General features: G+C 40.3%; 1 protein-coding gene across 1 annotated transcript in view; it reads right to left on the bottom strand.

Moving 5' to 3' along the window:
- Nucleotides 1–368: 368 nt before the first annotated feature.
- The window catches only part of LOC148532063 (low-density lipoprotein receptor-related protein 5-like), a 195,957-nt gene continuing 174,682 nt past the window's right edge, over nt 369–21,643 (bottom strand). Inside the window, exons 17-23 of the mRNA XM_088468375.1 lie at nt 19,522–19,647; nt 17,855–18,091; nt 17,220–17,330; nt 13,591–13,827; nt 11,629–11,771; nt 9,570–9,667; nt 369–5,087 (exon numbers count right to left, since the gene is read on the bottom strand). Coding sequence (XP_088324501.1) covers nt 4,826–5,087; nt 9,570–9,667; nt 11,629–11,771; nt 13,591–13,827; nt 17,220–17,330; nt 17,855–18,091; nt 19,522–19,647 — 1,214 coding nt within the window. The 3' untranslated portion in view covers nt 369–4,825. The remainder of the gene's footprint in view (nt 5,088–9,569; nt 9,668–11,628; nt 11,772–13,590; nt 13,828–17,219; nt 17,331–17,854; nt 18,092–19,521; nt 19,648–21,643) is intronic.

Raw genomic sequence — 21,643 nt, 5'->3', positions numbered from 1 at the left:
GTGTTTGATGTGCTATTCATGCATTCTGCATGTATTAATAATGCATGTCACGTCTCTGCTGTACTGTTACATGAAGAGAGTCCTGAACAAGTCAATAAAAAAATCAGTGCAAAAGTGGAAATAAGTGGTCCAAAATGACCTAAAAACAAATGAAACATGCCTAACAGAAATGGGCATCAATAACCAGCTTCTTTTACATAATACCCAGCTAAACTGTAGCCCAGGTTCCTTGGACCATAACATGTTTATTGTGGTCACTTATTTAATCTACCAGTTTAATGTAAGGTGGCATAAAGCTCTGGTACTTGGTTAGTAAGGAAACAGAAAACACAACTGCAAATAACATGAAAATACTTTTTTATGGTGCATTTCTTTAAAATTGTAATTATTTCATCTTTTTTTTTTTTAATTTACCAAATCATTTATAATATTAACATGCATTAGCGAGGTGTGCACAGTCCTTTTACCAGCAGTCACACTGCATGATACATCCTACAGTTTTTTATTTTTTTTAGGAAAACAAACACAATAGAGTACAAGGTTAAAAGTCATTACTTATTACAGGTGCTAAATATGAAAGGCACACTAATACTATTTTCTTTCATAAAACAAAACAAATCTGAAACGTATCTGGTGGATTCTATAAGCTAAATTTATCAGGGGCGTTGCAAAGTACTGGCAAGTAAAAATGTGCTGAAATAACCATGTTATATACTCAGACTGTGGACAAAGTGTGTTAATATGTTTGTAAGGTAACACATGGAGTCACTGGTTTAAACAGGCGGCAAGAGCTGTAATAAGTCTGCAGCATATAAAGCAATGATTTGGAACATGACCCCTCCATAGTCCATCTACTGAACACAACAGTGCAGCAAGAGCCAGGCACTCTATGCAATAGCAGTATTGCCAGGCACTCTATGCAATAGCAGTATTGCCAGGCACTCTATGCAATAGCAGTATTGCCAGGCACTCTATGCAATAGCAGTATTGCCAGGCATTTGGTAAAAGTTTTTGTATTTGATGTGCAAAATAATCCAACAAATAATGTTGATTGCAGATAAAGATCAGTCGGACCCATCTAGACTACAAATTTCATGAACCATTTTTAGAACAGTGGCCAACATTTGTGCGAAATAAAAAGAAATTTAGCACAATTTTAAAAGCATAAAATTGTCATAAAAAAAAAACCTAAACATAACCCTCCAACTCCTAAAAACATTTCTTCAGTTCTAGTGTTATTATCCATTTGACTCTCTAAAAAGATCCTTCTACATTATCAAGCTCCCATGCTGCAGATACCAACCATACGCTCTCTTATGTATAGGGATATGCAGATATCCAGCTGTGATGACCGACACAAGAAATTGTACTGCATACCAGGGAAAATGCTACAGACAGTTGTGGAACGTTGATTAAAATGGAGGTCTGAGAAGTTGACAATACAGACAGGTTTGTTTTATGCAGTGGTGATTTGTAATGTTACACAAGACAACTGCCTCAGTTGGAGTTAATGTTAGCGGAGGTCAGTTTTATATTGCGAGCAAAAATAAATAATTTTAGTTTCAGTACTACTGTGATTTTTTTTTCTGTTTTTTTACATAATACAAAATATACATTTTATTAAGTACGGTTAGAACAATTGAGTACAAAATAGGTATTAAAGGAGGGAGGGGATTGTTTACATATGAAAAACAGGCTGAAGAGCTAAGCTTGCGACACAAATGTGATTCTGTCAGAGACGATGAGCAGTTTGCCTAAATTGCACAGATCCAGTCACTTTGTAGCAAAGCAACCAGACTTACACTTCCGGATCAGAGTGCCAGCTAAGGTCGTCTGCTCTCACAATCATCCACCCTCTCCTTTTAACTGCAGTCCATAAGTCCTATATTTTCAATTCAACATTTGTAGCTTTACTGGCTCCAAAACAGAACATAACCATACTCAATTCAATCGTTATTATGAGTTTTGCAACCACCTTAAATGGTAGGCAGAGTTATAATAGTTTCGGTTTTCAAGACTGCAGAGACCTTACATATTGAAGTCATATTTCAAATACACTGCAGCTAAGGGACACGTGTACATTGGTTTCTGTAGCAGAATAATCTAACCTCGGTTTAACATGATACATTCTCTGGCTATTTGCTCATCTCCAAAAAAGTACAACTGGATTTTTGAACAAGGACCTATTGTTAGTGTTGATAGAGGGAGTTACATATGGCAAGATGTTAAATTAAAAAAAAACTATCAAAATATGAGAATATCAGAATTTTATGTAATTTTAAAGACATTTACAAATGATAGCAGGAACAAAGGGCTTGATTCACTAACGTTTGCAACTGCGATTACAGACACAATCGGTCGATTGTTGTTTTCAGCGTATGCGTAGCAGTGCGCAAACTAGCCACTGCGATTGCAGTGACTACGCGGACCCATGGCAGAGTGATTGATAGGACGTGCCGTTTGTGGGTGGCGACTTGTGGTCAGCGGAACGCAGGCAGTAAGGTCAGGGTTGGTGCAAGTGTGCGTGAGGCTGCAGTGGTACTCGATTGTACCAATGGTTCTACAGTCTTGCTAAACATTACAGATGTGTGGTAAGTAAAGTAAAGTGGGTGTCCCTATGTAGTGCTGCGAGGGAATAGCGATCACAATGGAGTAGCATATTATCGCAGTAGAACTGCGTGCATAATCGCTATTGATTGCAATCGCATTTGCTTTCCATAGGAACTCAGGCTCAAAGCAAAGTATGGAGAGGTTGATCAAAGTGCTTTAAATGAAATGATGGTACTTTCTATTAAAACAGCTTCTCAGTTTGCCAACTGCAGGAAAAAAAAAAAAAAAAAAAAAAGACTTGAGATCACTCTTTGGGAATAAGAAAATCTGTGATAATGAACAGATGAAAGATCATGAAGTCCACACTGCGGAACATAAAACTCCAGTTGTCCACATGGCCAGTTCTGTTTTTTTGTGCCAATCACTAATGCTTCATAAGTGATGCGTAAGTAAAGAGCACAAGGATCTCCTGCTATAACTGAAGGTTGAACATACATTTCCAATTATCATAGTTCCTACTATAGTACAACACAAGTGTGAAGTCTCCAACAAATGGAAATACTTGCTAATAGTTGTAATAAAACCAAAACCTATACTTGCTATAAGCCCTGTTGATGTCAAAGTGCTGTTCTTGACTTTAGGATAACCGTGATCCTTGAATCGGAATTTCAGATGGATGGATAAGAGTGCAAATGCAGGTAAAATATGTAGTGAAAATGTGAGGTCCATCCACAAGGGCATATGAGGAAATGAACAATGGACTGAAAGTTGCAGCAGGCTGCACAGTGTATTTCACATACAGCTGTAGAAGAGACCTCTCATTTAGTGTATTTATGCACGCAACAATTTGGAATGCAGCTGGTGCAGGGAGGCGATACACATGTGAGCTAAGCCATATAAGAACAAGTTGAAGTTAGCTAGAGTTTTGCATACATGGCTTACACAAATACCAGGCCTCCGTTTTGTCAGTGATATTTGGTACATGTATCCCAATTTAGCACCACTTAAGAAAACATAGGGTACCATTTAGCAAGACATAAGCGATTGCTAAAGGAGTTAAGGGGTTATGTCCTCCTTTCAGTTTTCAATAAAAAGCAGTATCCTTCACTTACCGCTGTTTGTCACTGAACTACTTACGCCATCTATAGATTGCGATAGCAATATGGTTCCCATTGCCAGCAATGGAGACCCAGCAGTAGCTTTTCCAGCTTCCGGGCATTGCTCAGTGCCTGCCGGGTGACAGTGTAATGCGCAGGCTGGCTATTGCGTTTGTGCCAGCATGGAGTATGCCAATGAGGAGGGGGAGGTCGCTGTACCTCACATTACGGGTAAGGGATATTAAATAAAAACACCATTTTCGTTAATAACAGCGGCATAGTTTGTTTAGTATTGCAGTGATACTAAGTATCCTTGTTAAATGCGACCCACAGTCTGCTGTAAAGATCTACATCATGGTATAGTTCACTTCTCTGGCCTTTTGGCTTATAATTATTGTATTTCTAGGTACCTCACGGAGGTAAGGCACCATCACTTGGTTCTCTGTATGCGTGCTATGGTGCCAGTATGAAAATCCTGCCAATAGGAGAGGATTTAGGCTATGTGAAAATAAGGAGGGATGTTCAACCATGTGAAGTACATGTTCAGATGCACTTTTCCCCCCCAGTGTCCATAATTATTCTGCCCTGGCCTAGGAGCAAGTGAGAAAATTCTTTAGAAATCTTGTCAAAAGCGGAAGCCTTACCAGGCACCTACTTAAGTTATACAAGTATCACCTCACTTATTTTTGGTTTGTCACATTTTACTTTCATGGATGGAGTAGCATTCCAGCCTTCATGGGAGCCTCTGCCTAATGTAGGGGAGAAGAATCTGAAAGCTCCATTTCAGGGCAGAACTAAAGTACCCTGGGACAGCCTTGGCAGAACCCAGGAATAAAGGGGCCTTTATTTAGTGGAGAAGGTAAAGAAACTTAAGAACCGCACCTTGGGATTTAAAAAACAAATAAAAAATCATTCCTATTAGAAACATGGCACTTTAAAAAAAAAAAAAAAAAAAGTTATAAATATTTCTTCCACTGTACAATTTTCACAGTCCCTCCCCAACCCATTTGTATTCACATTTATTTTTTCTTTCGTCTTTTTTGCATTTGTTTTTTTAGAAAAACAATCAGAATTATCTTTAAAATCATAAAATATATATATATATTTATATATTTTTTCTTTTGTTCATATTTAAAAATATTTACAAATTAAGAGTGACAGGTTCCTTCTGCTTGGGGTCATGAGGAGTCCGTACATGGTGAGGGGGGTGGTGGGTAGAGGTGGAAGTAGCTTCGTTCTGTGGTTGGGGATGGGGGGCAGCTCTCCTCTGCCGACATGTACTGACTCCGTGGGGTGGGAGGAGGTGGATATGGGTCTGAATCAGAATTTAAATCCATGTAGTATTTATTAGCTTTCCATCTGCTGGATGTGTAGTCACTGTCACACACGTCTGTGCTGCACGGTGTGGTTGGAGGAGCAATGCCTCGGATAAGGTAGGGTCTGCAACAAAACAAAAAAGTTATAAAAACTAATTTGGACCAATAAGAAGTTTGGGGCATACATGGTATGTTGATATAACTTTAGACATTTTATTTTATAATTGGAGGGTGACTAGAACCCATGGATAAATTTGCACTATATTAAATGCAAGTATGAACATTCGAATGACGCTTCAGATTAGCAATAAAATGAACAATTCATCTATACATTAAAGAGGACTTTAAACAAATGTGTAATTATCAAAAGCCCATATATTGTAATTCATACATTGAGATTTCCAGTGCATACCACAATAATTGGCTAGAATTGATACCTGTAAGCCAATTTAAACAATTTAAATAAATTGCACAGAGAAAAAAAAAAATGTTTCTTAGATAAAGGATATAATGAAAATAAAATCTTAAAAGCTAAATAAAATTTAGAATTGATTAGTAGGGATAAACTTCTAAAAAAAATAAAGAAAAAAGGATGATGGAAACTTCTGAATGGACCTTTATCAGTAAATGTGAACCAAAACGTAAAGAAGTGGTGAAAATTATTTAAAAAAAATGAATATTTTAAAAAAGGATCCCAATTTAGTTAACCTCTTCCCTATTAGGCTAAAATGTATTTATAGGGGAGTGTCTAAATTAAAAGATCACTTCGGTTTCGACTTGGTTCCTGAATTGTGCTTTTTACGAAGATCAAAGGGTTTTCATAGTTGGGGTTCCTGCATTATGTGCAAAACGGTTAAAAGTAATCAGAAGGAATATACTGACTTTGTAGTTCATGATGGTACATTTTCTATTAGAGATTTTATTACATGTATGGGCAGCACAGATGGAGTAATGGTTAGCGTTACTGCCTCACAGCACTGAGGTCGTGGGTTCGATTCCCACTACGGCCCTACGTGTGCGGAGTTTGTATATTCTCCCTGTGCTTGCGTGGGTTTCCTCCAGGTACTCTGGTTTCCTCCCACACTCCAAAAATATACTGGTAGGTTAATTGGCTCCCAACACAAAAATTAACCCTAGTGTGTATGTGTGTGCGCAAGTGATAGGGAATATAGATTGTAAGCTCCACTGGGGCAGGGACTGATGTGAATGGCCAAATATTCTCTGTAAAGCGCTGCGGAATATGTGCGCGCTATATAAATAACTGGTAATAATAATAATAATAATAATGTAGTACACGGAATGTGGTATATTTGCCTGAGTGCAAGTGCAATACATTTTATGTAGGGAAAACCGCCTGGCAGAACATAGAATATTAGGAAGGGACTACAAACTCTGTCAATCCATTTTAAACGAAAAAAAAAAGAGGTAAAAGAAGAAATGCTAAACATTTAAAAGGTGGTGAATTTTGTTATTATAAATTTTCCTTTTTTGAGGTATGAATTGTAAAGAGAATAAACATCATCCCCAAAACATTTTTATACAACTTGTTTTATGTGTATTTGTTAAATTGTATTTGTGAATTCAATGGAAACTATTCTCAATCATTATGTATTTGAGATATATCTTTTAAATTGCATCTGTGGAGTCCATTCTTTGTTATTATGTATTTGAGTGTATGGAACACAAAGGAAGAAAGTGGTGTCATTGAAACGCATGACAACTTCTGCCATTTCTCCCAGCGCGGAACGCATAGTGCACAGAAGTTCCTGGTTTGACTTAATTGCACCCACGTGACTCACAAGGACTCAAATACTGAACCTACTTTATGCACGGTACCAGCTTTGAAAAAGACTTGATTGAAGAATTGAAATGAGTCAGAGGGACCTGTGCATTATCTACATTAATAGTCAGTCTTCCAGATGGTCACCTCTGGAAGGCTATGGGTCTTCGGTCACAATCCTCTCTCCCAAACACAACATGCATACAGCAGAGAAAAAAAACTCAACATAGTCTGAATCAAATTTTGACTCTAAAAAGGTACAGCTAATATAATATACACAATAACAACAAAGGGGTCATGTGAATCCGGGCTGCCGTCAAGTGCGGCCATGGTAGTGATGACTCGCACCCGCAAGCATGCCTGCCAAGAGCCGGGCTGGGCCCGGGCAAAATGGGGCATGGCCTAATTGCTGGATGAGTGGCCACACCCCCTAGGATAAAAAGCTTGATCGCTCCCCCCACAGGCATAGGAGACTGCTGTGGCTGCTTCTTAGCAGCCGCGAGCAGCCTCCCAGTGCAGCCCAGCACACAGCAGCGTGTGCTGGGCTGCTGTGATGTAAGAGGGGCAGCGGTACCATACCTGGGCCCCTCCAGCAAGCCCGGGCAATTAGTACCCGCTCCCCCCCCTTCTCGGTGCCCCATCCCGCAAGTACATCACATATAATTGGATCAACCCCATAGTCTCAATCAGCAATTAAATTAATTATAGTACTCAAGTCCAATCAATTAGAGGACTCAGCAAGTTCCTGGACCTTGCGGTTCTCCATTAAGGCTAATTTTAGTCTTCACTCGGGTACACTGCCGATTTAAACTCTGCTGATTAAGACTATGGCGCTGATCCAATTATGCTTGTCATCACGACAACGGCCGCACTTGACGGCAGCCCGGATTCACATGACCCCCTATGGTTTTTATTGTGTATATTAGATTGGCTGTACCATTTTAGAGTTCAAATTTGATTCAGACTATGTTCAGTTTTTTCTCTGCTGCATGCATGTTGTGTTTGGGAGACAGTACTGTAACCGAAGACCCATAGTGGCAATATAAAGAAACCATTGCAGGATCTTTTAAATAGTTTTTTTCTCTGTAAGGACAATTTACAGTTTTAAAGTGTGTAATTTCTCATAAAAGGGGAACAGTCTACATAATCTTTTGGAGCACATCCTTTTTTTTTTTTTTTTTTCATTTTCTCAATCAACTCTCTATGGTGTGACTTGAACTGAGTCGCTCAACTTGGTGTGATACGGGCTCACACTCACAAGGGTGTTTGAATTGATAATACTACACACTAATTTGTCATTTATATGTTTTTGGAATGTTCAGCTGATCCCAAAATTGATCTGCGGTGATCTTCTGAAAGGGAAGTATCTTTGTGCAATATGGGGCATATTCAATTAGGTGCGAGAATAGCAAAAATCCCGCACCTGCTGGGTTTTTCCTACAGGTGCATGATTTTTGCTATTCAAACAGGTGCTGGGTTTTGCTTTTTTGAGCGCCGGGAGTTTTTTTTCCCCCTCGCACCTCCAGAGCAAGTCTGATTTTTCCTAAAATCGTTAATTTTAGGAAAAATCAGCTCTGGGACCCTGGTGGCACCCCCCTGAGAAAAAATTAGCAATTGGAAGTTTCCAATTAGCTTAATTAGTCCTTAATTACTCACCTTTCGAAGCAGTGTCTTCTTCCTCCAGCTTGGGACCCTATCTCCTGCAGCAGGGAGAGTGTGTGTGTGTGTGTGAACCCCATGTCCCCTCCTCTGTAACAGGCGCTGGGAGAACTACATCTCCCAGCAGCCCTTGCTCCTCCCACAAGCTCCCTCCCCAGTGACAAGATGGAGAGGACACTGGGAGCTGCGGAGACCACCGGGCAGGTAAGTTTAATTTTTTCTCTTTCAGGTGCCGCGTGGTTTTCAGCTCTGAAAACCCAGCAAGATTTTTAATTTTTTGGGGGGGATACCGCGGGTATCGGTCGCGTGCATACCAGCGGTAATCCAAAATTGGATGTAAGGTTTTTTTTTCTAACTCCCTAACCTTGCACCCAATTGAATATGCCCCTATATGTGGATTTTTTTTGTGTATTGCAAGATCTCATTTACACAATATTGAACCAATGTATTATGTGCTTTTTTTTTTAGCATTGTTAACTGTGGAGATTTTCCTCCAAACGGTTATTCGAAAAACATACCGTGGCATTAAAAAGTGTAACCCCCTGTAGAATTGTTTAGATTTTGCATTCATATATAATGGAATCAAAACAGATTTTAATTTATGATGTTTTTGCATCAATAATTCTGTAATGTTCAATAACATTTTCTTAATTTAAATGCAAATAAAAACAAAATCTGAATATGGACAAAGTTCCAAATAAATTGGTTTTGACTCCATTAAATAAATTTCCTATTCAGAGCCACCTGCTGCTTGATCCAACAATCAGAGCGTCACAAAACGTGTCACACTGTAGAGCACCATATTCCCCTTAGACTTTTTGCAATCTTTTTTTTTTTTTTTTTGCGGAATCATGCTTCCCATATTCCTAATTATTCTCCTTACCAAATTTGGTGACATTCTGGCAGTTAGATAAATCAACAGACAGCTCTGAATAGGGGAAGTTTAATTATGGCCAACATGTACATTAGTATAAAATTTGCAATACGGCCTAAGACTGTTACACATTTTTGTAAAGCAGAGAGTAGCCTCCAAATTTGTGTTTTATTAATATCTATAGGAATATTAGAAAGTTGTAAAATGTAGATGTAAAATGTTTATATGCCAAATCTGCAATTTCTTGCATTACCATCAATATTAGCTTTACCGGGTGATGTCAGAAATCTTACCTGTAAGATCTAGTAGTGGATGGACTGTTAGAGGAGTAGAACACTTCAGTGTTGTATAAAGACCGGTCTGTAGCTGGTGATGGAGGTGGATTCAAGATCTGGAACAACATTTGGAGTTAGTCACAATTCCTTTAACGAACTGTACAGTTTTAATTGAAAAAAATAAATCTATACCCAATTTTCACTCTGTAAAATCCATAAAAAAACAAAAACACAGAACATATCAGCACAGTGGGCCACAAGCGAGTAGTGGAGCATAGGAACACATGACTTCCTATTTTCATGGTAACGATCAAGCAGCGCTTTGAAAACACACACATCTATGTTACACATCTCAATATTTGCATTTCAAGTCTTTCCAAGTTGGGATAATGTCAGTTACACATCATATATACCACTCAGGACAGAGACAGAGATGTAACTTAAACATAAAACTAATTGCCTCTTCCTCTAAGTCTGCTACAATCTGACAAGATAATGACTATGACAGCCTCCATTGTGTGCCACTGTCATCTATACAGTAGCCGTGACCTTGGTGTGTTGCGGACTCACTGAGCGCATAGTAACCGAGCAGCACAGCAGTCATGGTCAGTGACTAATATGTGTTGCAAAGTAAATTTCGATGGCAAAATTGTGTAAGATGTGGGGAGGAGAAAGATGAGCACTGTCTGCATTACCAGGCCAAAAATGTGTATTTCTGTTTTTAGGAAGCAGAGTTAAACGTACTTGCCCTAAAACTCATAGGGAGCTGTGATTGTGTGAAATATAATTTGCTTGGAATGAGTAGCTGTACATCTTGATTTCACACAGTACAAGTGATAGAGCTCATCCACAGAAAGATATGCTAGGCCCTTTTATCTGTCTCCATGTACGATGATTAATATATTAGAAAGTATTTCCCATAGCTATCAGAGTGTCTTGGAATTCTCCAGCTGTCCTATTGGCCTCTCCTGTGTTTAGATGTTGTTATCACCATCACTGGGCAGCACAAGCTTTCCTCCTGCCAATATCTCAGAGACCACCTACTTCCACATTACCACTCAAACAGCTGGCACAAGAGGTACGGCTATGAGAGATCTGTTTCTGTCGCCAGATTTATCATTGCTTTCCATACCTTACTAGCCAGACTGGGTTCAGTAAGGTGCTGGCTCATTGGGCCCGTTTACATACCCACTCCTCCATGATCAGCTGGCTCATTGGGCCCGTTTACATCACCTCCATGATCAGTAACAACTTTCTACCATACACACTTCACTATTGTACAACACTTTTGATGCAGTAGCAAAATATGAACTGCATCACAAAAGACTACCTACCACCAGGAACTTTGATTACAAGTGTATCAGCTGTCAGATACTTTATTAACCACCTAACTGACGTGAAAGTATGAGATGCGAATGCAGCCAGCTGTGGTTCAGCTGACAAGGTGCGAGCGCACAGCCAAGAGTGTTTCAAGAGAGGAGGGGGCCCGTGTGCAGTCTGTCCTGGACCCCCTCCTCTCTCTGTTGGCCGGCTGCACACTGAGCGCAGCATCGGGAGACTCTGGGCACTAGAGTGTGCCCAGAGTCTACAGCGCATGTTTAGGTAACCGGGAAAATGCTGCTGCAACCATTTTTCCCAGTTTTTTCCTTACTGTGCAAGCACAAAATGCTGGGAAAATGGCCGCCGTGGCAAATTTTACAGGCGATTTTGACAGCGCTTATACCGGCGCCCATGTGGGACTCCTGTGGCGGAGAGGTAAGTATTAAAAATATGGGTGCAGGGTGTGCAGTGTGAGCCCACTGGACTCAGGGGCCCGTGTGTCCCGCACCCATTATAGAAACGCCCCTGCGCACGGCCCTGTTGTGTTTTTGAAGAGAAAATTTGTTCTACACATGTGCAGAACGGATCTCCTTTTCCCGGACTCTCCTGCGGACCCGGCAATTTCTGACCGGTTTTGCTGGAAAAAATCATCAGTTAAGTGGTTATTCAGCTACTAAAAGATACAGTTTTGAAATATTAAAAGTGTGAGAAGTCATATAGACAGCAAGGGTGTTTTATCCCTAACTGGCCGTCTCACCTGAGGGTATAAAGTGGCTTTGGTGCTGGAAGAGCTGCTGGAAGAGGCCCCGGTCACATGATTGCGATCATACAGTGGCGCTCCACTGCTCCCGCCACCTATTATACTCATGGAACTAATCATTTGCTTACCACACGGTATACCTGAGCAACACAAAACACACAAACAGAAAAGTTACGCTTGAAATTGGGTAACTCATAGCCATTTACTATAGTGATGCAACAATTTGCAAGTACACATGCTAGTGTCAATATACTTTTTATAAAAATAAAAAAAATAATAATTCTCTCTAATCACCTTAAAGTAATCTAGATACCCGACGAAACGCGTTGGGTAAGAGATTCTGCCCTAATCTGACCTTCCTAACTTGAACTTGAGATAAGCGCATTATTGATTATTTTGCCTTTCCAATTCTTTTATGAATTTTTTTTCTATGTATTTTGTATTATGTATTTTTAGTCTGTGTGAATCATCCTAGCACAGACATTCTTGGCCTTAGCTAAAATAAATTGTGTTTTATATAAATTATCCAGTACTATTGTTGTGGGCTTCTTTATGAAATTTTTTTATGCACCATGAAATCATTTTTGCACTGAAGACACTTTAAAGTTTTACATGGAAAACTGTATGCACTAGGACACTTACACTCGCTGCTTATAAATTGTTTTCAGAAATGAATTAAATAAATGGTTGTAAATGGTTGTAAATAATTTATTTATCGCACATATGCACCTTTCTTTTCACTTAAAGCAATCATTTCCAGTCTCTTTTCTGCACTAAATTAAAGCACTTGTAGACACATATAGATATATATATCTCCATCAAATTGACTGTACAAGGGTTTATTTAAGAGCATCTTGGCAAGCTGAATGAAGATAGATTAGTGATGGCTGCACTCCTGGATAGAGGGGCTTCACAAATCTGCTCTGTAATGGGGAAATATCCCACATAGGGTAATTGGCTTTAACAGTGAAAATGGACTTGCACTATATATCTATACCAATGCCAATTGTATATTTCTAAAATTATATGTGATGTGTATGGTTTACAGCAGACATCCATACGGGCAAAGTCAATTACATTTCAACGTCCAATGGCAGCTCGCATTGCACATTTATCTGCCAGTTAAGGTAGGCGGAATCTGCTCACACTTCATAGGCTGTGAGCAGAACCAGCAGCTTCTTTTAAATCTGCCCCATAGTGTTAAACATCTCATTCCTTATCATTTGGAAACCATTAAAAAAGTATTTAAAGCATAAAGGGGAACAGATATTTTTTTTTCTAGACAGTTACCTCTTCTCTTTGTTAAACAAGGCAGCATTGTAGAGATAAAAACAAAAGGTGTATTTTGATGGGAAAACTAAGTGACTATGGAAGTTTGTGTCAGACAGTTTATGTGAAACCGAGGCCTGGACAGTGTTTAAAGCTTAGCAGAGTAATCCATATGACTCAATGCTTTACATTTTATAGGATCATGTTTCAGCTGATCCTATATTCCGACTTACCAGCTGCCAATGCAGATTCTTTAGGAGCTACACAAGCAGAGTCCCCTGGAGCACATAATTACAAGAATCCCTATCTGGATTTGCTTGTTTACCACAACAGACTTGTTATTAACTTATCCCCCATGTTAGGAGCTGTAATCAAAAACACGTCTGAGAAGGCTGACCCAGGGGAGCAGACTGATTCCTAGCACCAGATGCTTCATAAGCAGAGACTATCACAATTAATCGTCAGACAGAAGCTACTGCGGGATGAATTCCAAGTTAAGACTAGGGATACATGGTTATACATATAAAGAAATACAAAGTGCTTAGTAAATCACTAAGATGCATTTCTTCCCAATCAATTTTGAAACTCATACTTGAATATAAAACATTGCAAGCTTAAGACATAAGAAAATGTCCCACATCCTTCAATTTCAAGAAGTTTTGTTTCTTTTTCTGGAAGATCCAGGCTTACCGGTGTAGGTGCCAGGCTGCGAACTTCTACTTGTTATGAAGTTAAGAGGAACATGGGGAGTTCCGCTGATGTATTCATGAGGAAAAGGACCATTCGGTCCAGTGTACCTTTGGCACACGACTCTCTGACACACAAAATAGACTCCGCCAAATACAAAGACTGACAGAATAATGCCAATGATTGGTAATATTGCACTGCTGTGCGAAGGTGTTGCCTCAGATGGAGACTTATTCAGTTCTGAAATAAAAACAGGACATTGTCATAAGCAGGCACATAACTATACTGTCTGGGAAGTCAGTCAGTCATCAGAAAAACTTGCCAAACCTAATCTTATATCTCCATTTGTAAACTGCAAACTGTAATTATCTATGGGAGATGGTCAGCTAAAATAATTCCCTAATTGGATCTGTCCTAATTTGTTGTAGGTCATCAGCAGAAACAATTAAACAGAGAATCAATACTGGATTGTCGCTACAGCAACATAAGTACCTCACACTAGAACATAGGTTTTGTTTCTACAGATTACATTGGAAAGTTAGAAATTGCAAATTGGAAAGTATAAGTGATTACCTTGCAATCAAAGCAGTACAAAAAGTAGTGGTATGGCGTCCTGCCCCACTACAACTAACTGCAACCAGTAGGGTTAGTGCTTGAATTATGCTACTCTTGCCCCATGTTAAACATCTGTGAAAAACTGTATATATTCTCATATCAGAGGTGAAGGCTTTGATAGTGTAGCAACAAAAGTCATTTGTCTGGTTACATAGGGCTCTATTTACTACAATCCGCATATTGAATGCAGATTGTAGTGTGATATTAACGACTGAATTCGCATTGCAAATTCAGGCAATATCACAGGGATTTACTACAAATCCCTTGCAGGGACAGAGCTTGCGACAAAGCTCTGTCCCTGCGAATCCCCTTCGGAGCCCTATCACAGTATTTTCGCAAAAAATACTGTGACTAAGTGCCCGCGCATGTGACTAAGTGACCACTGCTACCCCCCCCTTCCTCGATCGCGGGCCCCCCCGCGACCCCCTCTCCCTTAATTTACCTGCATTATCTGGGCCTCCGGTGATGTTCTCCATGTCTCCGGTCAGGTGATCTCCCATACTGCACTCCCATACTGCACTGGGACAAGATCACCTGATGACCGGGCAGCAGTGCACTATGGTAGACCAGCTGACCGGAGGGGAGTCATCACCGGTCCCTGGCGTCAGGTAAGTAAATTTTTTTTTTTACTATTTTTTTTCTTCTTGTTTTTACAGTAATCAGCTTGCGGTCTGTTTAGACTACACAGCTGATTACTGGGACCGACTCCTGGCTCTGCTCTCCCCGTTAGAGCGGAGCAGGAGTCCGGTAACCGGGGGAGACCCTGGATAACGCCACCTCCAGATGGCGTTATTATCACAGGGCTTTCCCCGATATTTTTTCACTATTTATTTTTAGTAACTCTGGTCAGATCACATTTCCCATTACAATTATGGGAAATAAGATCTGCTTTACTAAAAAATAAGTGATACTTAGGGGTTGGAGTAGAATTTTACGAATTCTACTCCAATTGCCCTGTAATAACTATAGGTGATACTAAAATAATGTGAAAAGGGTGTGAAAACACCCCTTTTCACTTTATTTTAGCCAAAATAATGTTAATAAATAGAGCCCATAGTGACATGTGCAGGCAATTTGTTACATGTTATTGACCTTTACAAGACATGCTGAATAAGGTAGCTCCTCTAACAACACCATTTGGTGGCCCTGAGCATTCACATAGATAAACAAGCAAATGTATTATTAATAATTGAGGCATTACTGATCCCTATTGCTAATGAAAGTATTAACATATGTATTCAGGAAAGATACCTCCCATAATCTCAAGGAGATAAAATGTGAACTCGTGACACAGCAGAGCCTCACTTGGGACCATGCTGATTGATGGCTCCCCAACTTGTTTGATCTGGGTGTCCTTCCTGATCTAGATAAACAGGGTTCCCCAGAGATTGCTGATGAAAGCTATTGCTGAATACAACTGAATAAGAGCTAAGTAGATCCTCAGAGTATATAAGCACTATCTTTATTATAATATTATCTATCTATCAGCCAGTCAATGAGTAGCAGACAGATACAACCTTGTCAATGGTGGCACTCATTGCAGAAATATAAACACATGCAGAAGAGATAGTTTACCAACGTTTCAAGACAAGTACTTATCATTAATACATGGACAGCAACACATGAATACGAACAACCACTCCCCAGTGCCCTCCACCCTGTATACCATACTCCCAACCACAGAATACCTGGGATCCACAGGAATCGGTATGAAATACTGATGGACGGGATGCTGGTTGTCAGTACTCTGACAGCGGAATCCCTACAGTTTAAATACCGACAGGAACTGTAAGTAAGTAGCGTTCCCCTGTCCTATTTACCCCCTAACCCTCCTTTCCTGTACCCTAATACTGACCCTTCCCTTTAGTGCCTATCCCCATCCGGAAGCCCCCCCCCCTCGGTGGTGCCTGAACCTAAACCCCCTGCCCGGAGCCTAACGCTAACTCCCCCGGGGCGCCTAAACCTAAGTCTCCTGTCCCCCTGCAGCGGATACTAACCTTTCCACGGTGTCCTTAAGAGTCATGTTGGGATTTTGGCACAGATTTTGTCGCGGCGTTCAGGATCCAGATGCCGGGGTTCCAGCAGACGCCATCCCGCTTGTCGAGATCCTCACCGCATCCCGGATCCACATCCCCCCCTAGATTACACTAGGACTACCTATCCTCCCAATACAAGAAAATGAGGGCAACTACACCCGTAAGGAGACTCCTAAATTAAATAAAAATACCCTAACCTCTTATGATCACAGATTCTTTTTAGCGTGGTTCAGGTTAATTAACTATATACAAAAATGTACTTCAGCTATGAAAAATACACTCATGCTTTATGGTATGTGCACAAAAAGTTGTACTGTGAGATAAGGCAACCAAGTATAAGCAAGTTTTCAGTCCTTTGATTATTGCACACTTAATTATTGTTTTACATTTGTTATTTTTTGTGTGTTACTGTAGCCTCAGTTTCCTGTTATTAGTTGACAGGAGTGGGTCCAGCTATGGTTTTCTACTACTGTAGACCATCCACTACAAGGTTCAATGCACTGTATCATATGGTTATTTCAGTTACGGTCACCTTAATGTCAGCTTTTAATCAGTCTTGCCATTTTCCTCTGGCCTCTCCCATTTGGCCCACAGAACTGGTGCTCACTGAATTTTTTTTTTCTTTGCACAACATGGTCAGTAAACTCTAGTTTGCTGTGCTTGAAATATCAGAAGATCAGCAGTTTCTAATATACTTAAGCCACACTGCTTGGCATCAATAATCATTCCACGGGCAAAGTCACTTAGTTCTTACTTATCATTATATTTGGAATGAACAAAAACTGAACCTCTTGACCATGCTTGCATGCTATATGCATTGAGTTGCTGCCATATGATTGGCTGATTAAATTGCATAAACGAACAGCTATACAGGTCAACCTAATAAAGTGGCCACTAAGTGTATCTTGTCATAATTTTAATGTATAGTGCCTGGTGGTATGAGCTACAAATAGAAAAAGCCAAACTGTTAAAGTTACTCACCACACGTGACTTCATCCGAGTTATCACTGCAGTCCGGGAAGGTGTCACACTGCTGCTTTGTCATGACGCACTGGCCATTGTCACAACGGAACTGATTATGTAGACATATTGCTGAAATACAAGAAGAGCAGACACCAACTTCAAAAGACTGAGCAACCTTAAATAACAGGGACTAAACAAGGGCTGTTCTCCACCAAACTTACAGAACTCATATTTATCAAGCAAACAGCAAATCATTATTTTGATGAGCACTCAGATGGCTCATACAGGTACCTAAACAGTGGATATGCATGTGTAGGGCCAGCCACAATGCGTTCCAAAATATTTATATTTCTTTTGTAAGTTATTTTTTCGTTGCATAGGTACTTTCTATCACCAACAATGAATAAATAAATGCTGCCTTTTGTTTAAGCACTACTCCCCACATACTTTGAAATTATAACCGAGGGTAATGCGAATACCCATTGAGCCAAGATCAGTCTGAACTATGGCTTGTTTGCACCAGCATGATAAAAAGTCAGGTGTGTTTAGCAAACACAAAATCATTTATCTTTTTCCTTTAAATCAGAGTTATTGGGTATCAAAACTCACAAGTGTTGATACTGTAGGCACTGTAAGAAAATGTATCTCCTTACATTCACAATCCAGTTCATCAGATTTATCCTGACAGTCGTACTCTCCATTGCACTTCTTGCGGGCATCAATACATCGCCCTTTCTCACACTGGAACTGATTGGGAGAGCACAAGGGGCAGTTCTCCTCATCACTCTTGTCCTCACACTCTGAGTAGCCATCACAGCGCCAGGACAGTGGGATGCAGTCAATCTCGCCTGTGGCGCAGGAGAACTGTTCTGGAGAGCAAGTTGGAGGCTCTGTGCAAAGACAAGAGAACAATTCACACTATTTGTCTGTGAAATTCACTTTCTGATGTTATTCATTCTGTGCTTTATAGTACATTCACCACCTGATCTCAATCAGTTTTAATATAGAGCACAGAATGAATGCGGCCATTTATTCTGTGCTTTACTGAAAATTCATGGTCTGTGATGTCATTCATTCTGTGCACTATACAACATTTACTGTTGGTGAAGAGCATTATGTATAGCAGGGCACTTATTAACAGCTTATAAATTAAACTACACAGTAGTGCTAAAAGTCACGGGATAGATGCCCAGTATTGCATAGGACCCCCCTCTAGCCCGGCGAAATGAAGCAACTTGAAGTGGCAGCGATTCCACAAGTGGACGGAAGACCTCTGAAGAGACGTTGACCCATGCCGCCTGGATAGCTTCTAACAGTGTCCTGATATTTGTAGGTGCAGGATCTTGGGTGTGAATGGACTTCAACATGTCCCATAAATGCTTGATTGGGTTCATGTCGGGCAAATGTGGTGGCCACACTATTCGCCGGAACTCTCCAGAATGCTCACCAAACCAATTCTGGACAAATTGGGACTGATGACATAGTGCATTATCCTGCTGGAATATTCTATCGTTGTGGGGGTACATCATGTCCATGAAGGGCTGCAAATAGTTATCAAGCAATGCAATGTAGTGATTACCAGCCAATGACGCATTCAGGCAGACCAGCAGACCTATCCATGCCACGTGAACACACCCCACACCATTATGGAAACACTATAAGTCTGCACGGTGCCTTCACAACTGGGGTCCATAGCTTCATGGGGTCTACGCCAAATCAGAATCCTGCCATCAGCCTGAAACTAAACCCGTGACATGTTGCCAGTACCCCAGGGTGCAATTAGCAAAGTCACAAACCCAGGCGAGGAGCTGTGCACAGTGCCATAGGTGTAAGAGGGGCACTCTAGTGGGTCTTTTGCTCCCATATCCCATGGAAGTTAAAGATGTTGCAGTGACCTGTTCGAACTGTGATAACTCGTGTTGCCTTGCCATGAGCAGCCTAGCCGGTGTTCAAATGCACAATGTCAGATTATTACAACTGATGCAGGTCGGGGTATTTCCAAGATGTCATAGTACAGTGACGCCACCATTACCATTACATACCGCTATCCCATGACTTTTAGCACTTCGGTGTTAACCTGATTAAAATCGCAGCTGACAAAACACCCTATTTTATATAAGCAATTTCATATAAGTAAATGAAATAAATCCTTACATAGACCTCAGTATAAGCCCAACCATACGGTAGTATTCAATCATAGCACTTTTACTTAGGTAATTAATTCCAGTGCTTGGTGACTACCAACACAGAATTTATAGGACATTTTTAATTTCAGTTTTTTATATGAGAAACAAAAGCAAAAAGTCTTTGTAAAAGATACCTCCACATGTTAGTAGGTTCTGTAAGAGAACGAGATGGACCGGGCAGGAACAGCGAGGGGTGCCATCTCCTTTGGCAATGCAGATATGGGAACAGCCTCCATTATCACGAGAACATGGATGTGTAGCTGAAAACATACAATTTGATGTCAAATATTTTGTTTAGATTTCTCTGCCTATGCACTGGCTGTGCACTGGCTAACGCAAAAAAAAAAAAAAAAAAAAGAAAAGTGGCCTAAATAAGGAGACTATTTTCTCTGAACACGTCAAAATAAGATCAGCAGTTATTTATTCCATTAGACTGGCAAAACACCCATAAGTGTAAACATACAAGTTATCTTGGTTAAGGTTGAAATGTGTAAAAAAAAAAAAAAAAAAAAAGACGGTAACATTGTGCAAAGGGATGGACGGTTATATAGACTTGACTGATAAGAGTCCCAAATTTCCCAGAATAGGGCCACGTTTTAGGGATTTCACACAGATCAGATTTAATTTATTTTTATTACACATGAAAAGCAGCGAAAGCAGAATAAGGATAATTATTTTATTATTGACTGAATATTTATATATAGTGCAAATATTGTGCAGCAGTTTTTACTAAGCAGTGTTAGGATACTGAAAAGTGATAAGAAAGTGATAAGGTGCCAGCCAATCAGCTCCCAACTGTCATCTCACAAGCTGTTTGAAAAAAGACAGTTGGGAGCTGATCGGCTGGTACCTTATCACTTTTCACTCTGTCTCCTAAGACCGCTTAGTAACTAGACCCCCTCAGTCTTTTACATCATTCCCTGCCCCAGTGGAGCTTACAATCTATGTCCCCTACACATGGACTCACATGAACACACTACGCTACAGTATGGTTTTGGAATAAGAATAAATGGTGTAATGGTGCAATCCACATCGCCAAATATCTATGCAGCATTTACAAACGCAACATGGCCTCTTACTCCTGGGTCAATGTACACAGATCGCACAACAAGATGTATTAGTAAAACGCTCACTTTCATTTTATATGACCACCACGGCTTAGTATAGCCCACCATTAGCAGTTAATTCCAGAGAGATGTGTGGGGGATTAGGTCTACAAGCTGGATGGCATGTACCACTAGACAGACATAGATCAGCAAAAGCGGTCACGTGGGATGAACAGGAAGAGGATTAGGCTCATTTAAACATTTAAAAGTGTATACCTAAGTGTTCAGTGAGTCAATGTCACAGCCAGTGCAGAGTCGTTATATCTACAGATTGTCCGTGTTAGTATAGTAATAGATATACAGCAGCAATATATTGTGAGCAGAGGTGCTCCTGCTGTAAGTGGACAAGGAGTGCGAGTGATTCATCACTGAAGACTCCAGCAGGAGAAGTGCACCCTCAAAACTACTTCCCCCTTTCTCTTCTTATTTCTGTGAGTGCTCAGGATTGTTTGCATTACAATTAGCCTCAGAGGAACAAAAAGCAACGTGTCTATTATTCATACATACTTGCCAGGACTGAGGTAGTAGTGCCATGTTTTAATACTCCACTGGGCAGTCACAAGATAGCAGTATATAGGCTAGTAGTGTATGTCACCACTATAGTCTAACGGAAAGGCTTTATTCAATTTGACCCTCCCCTGAGAGGTCAAAAGTCTTAAATACATTTACATAGTGTAGACTGCACCTATGAAAATGTAGCCAGAAATTGTCAGGACTATTGTTAACCTGATGACACTACCAGTCTAAAGTTTTAGAACCAGTGAGTCTCTGCAGGGGTCCCACATTACTGTACCCCCGCAGAGACATCAGTGGTGCTGTAGGAATGCAGTCAGAGGACAGCAGATACCTGAAGAGTTGTGAAGCGGAGTTTGGAGTGCACAGATGTGCTGAAGTCTGGATTATTTAGGACTGAACCTATTTGGACTACTGATTGCATTAACCATCTGGGTTGACTGCTACAGATAAAAGGCTAATTAGTCATATTTCTTAAATAAGGAATTGGGGACGAGATACTTTCAAATTACAGCTAAGCTGAGAAGCCTCAAAGGCTATCAATCTGGTATGCAGAAAACCTTTACACTAAGCACTGGAGCACATTGCACTGTATTTGCACATACTGCACTTCTTTACCAAGTTTTTATTTCAGGTA

This window comes from Taudactylus pleione, unplaced genomic scaffold (genome assembly GCF_031769625.1).
Source record: "Taudactylus pleione unplaced genomic scaffold, aTauple2 ptg000085l, whole genome shotgun sequence".
Classification (NCBI taxonomy): Eukaryota; Metazoa; Chordata; class Amphibia; order Anura; family Myobatrachidae; genus Taudactylus; species Taudactylus pleione.
Note: the sequence above shows the minus strand (reverse complement) of the source record. Positions and strands in the feature narration are given on the sequence as shown.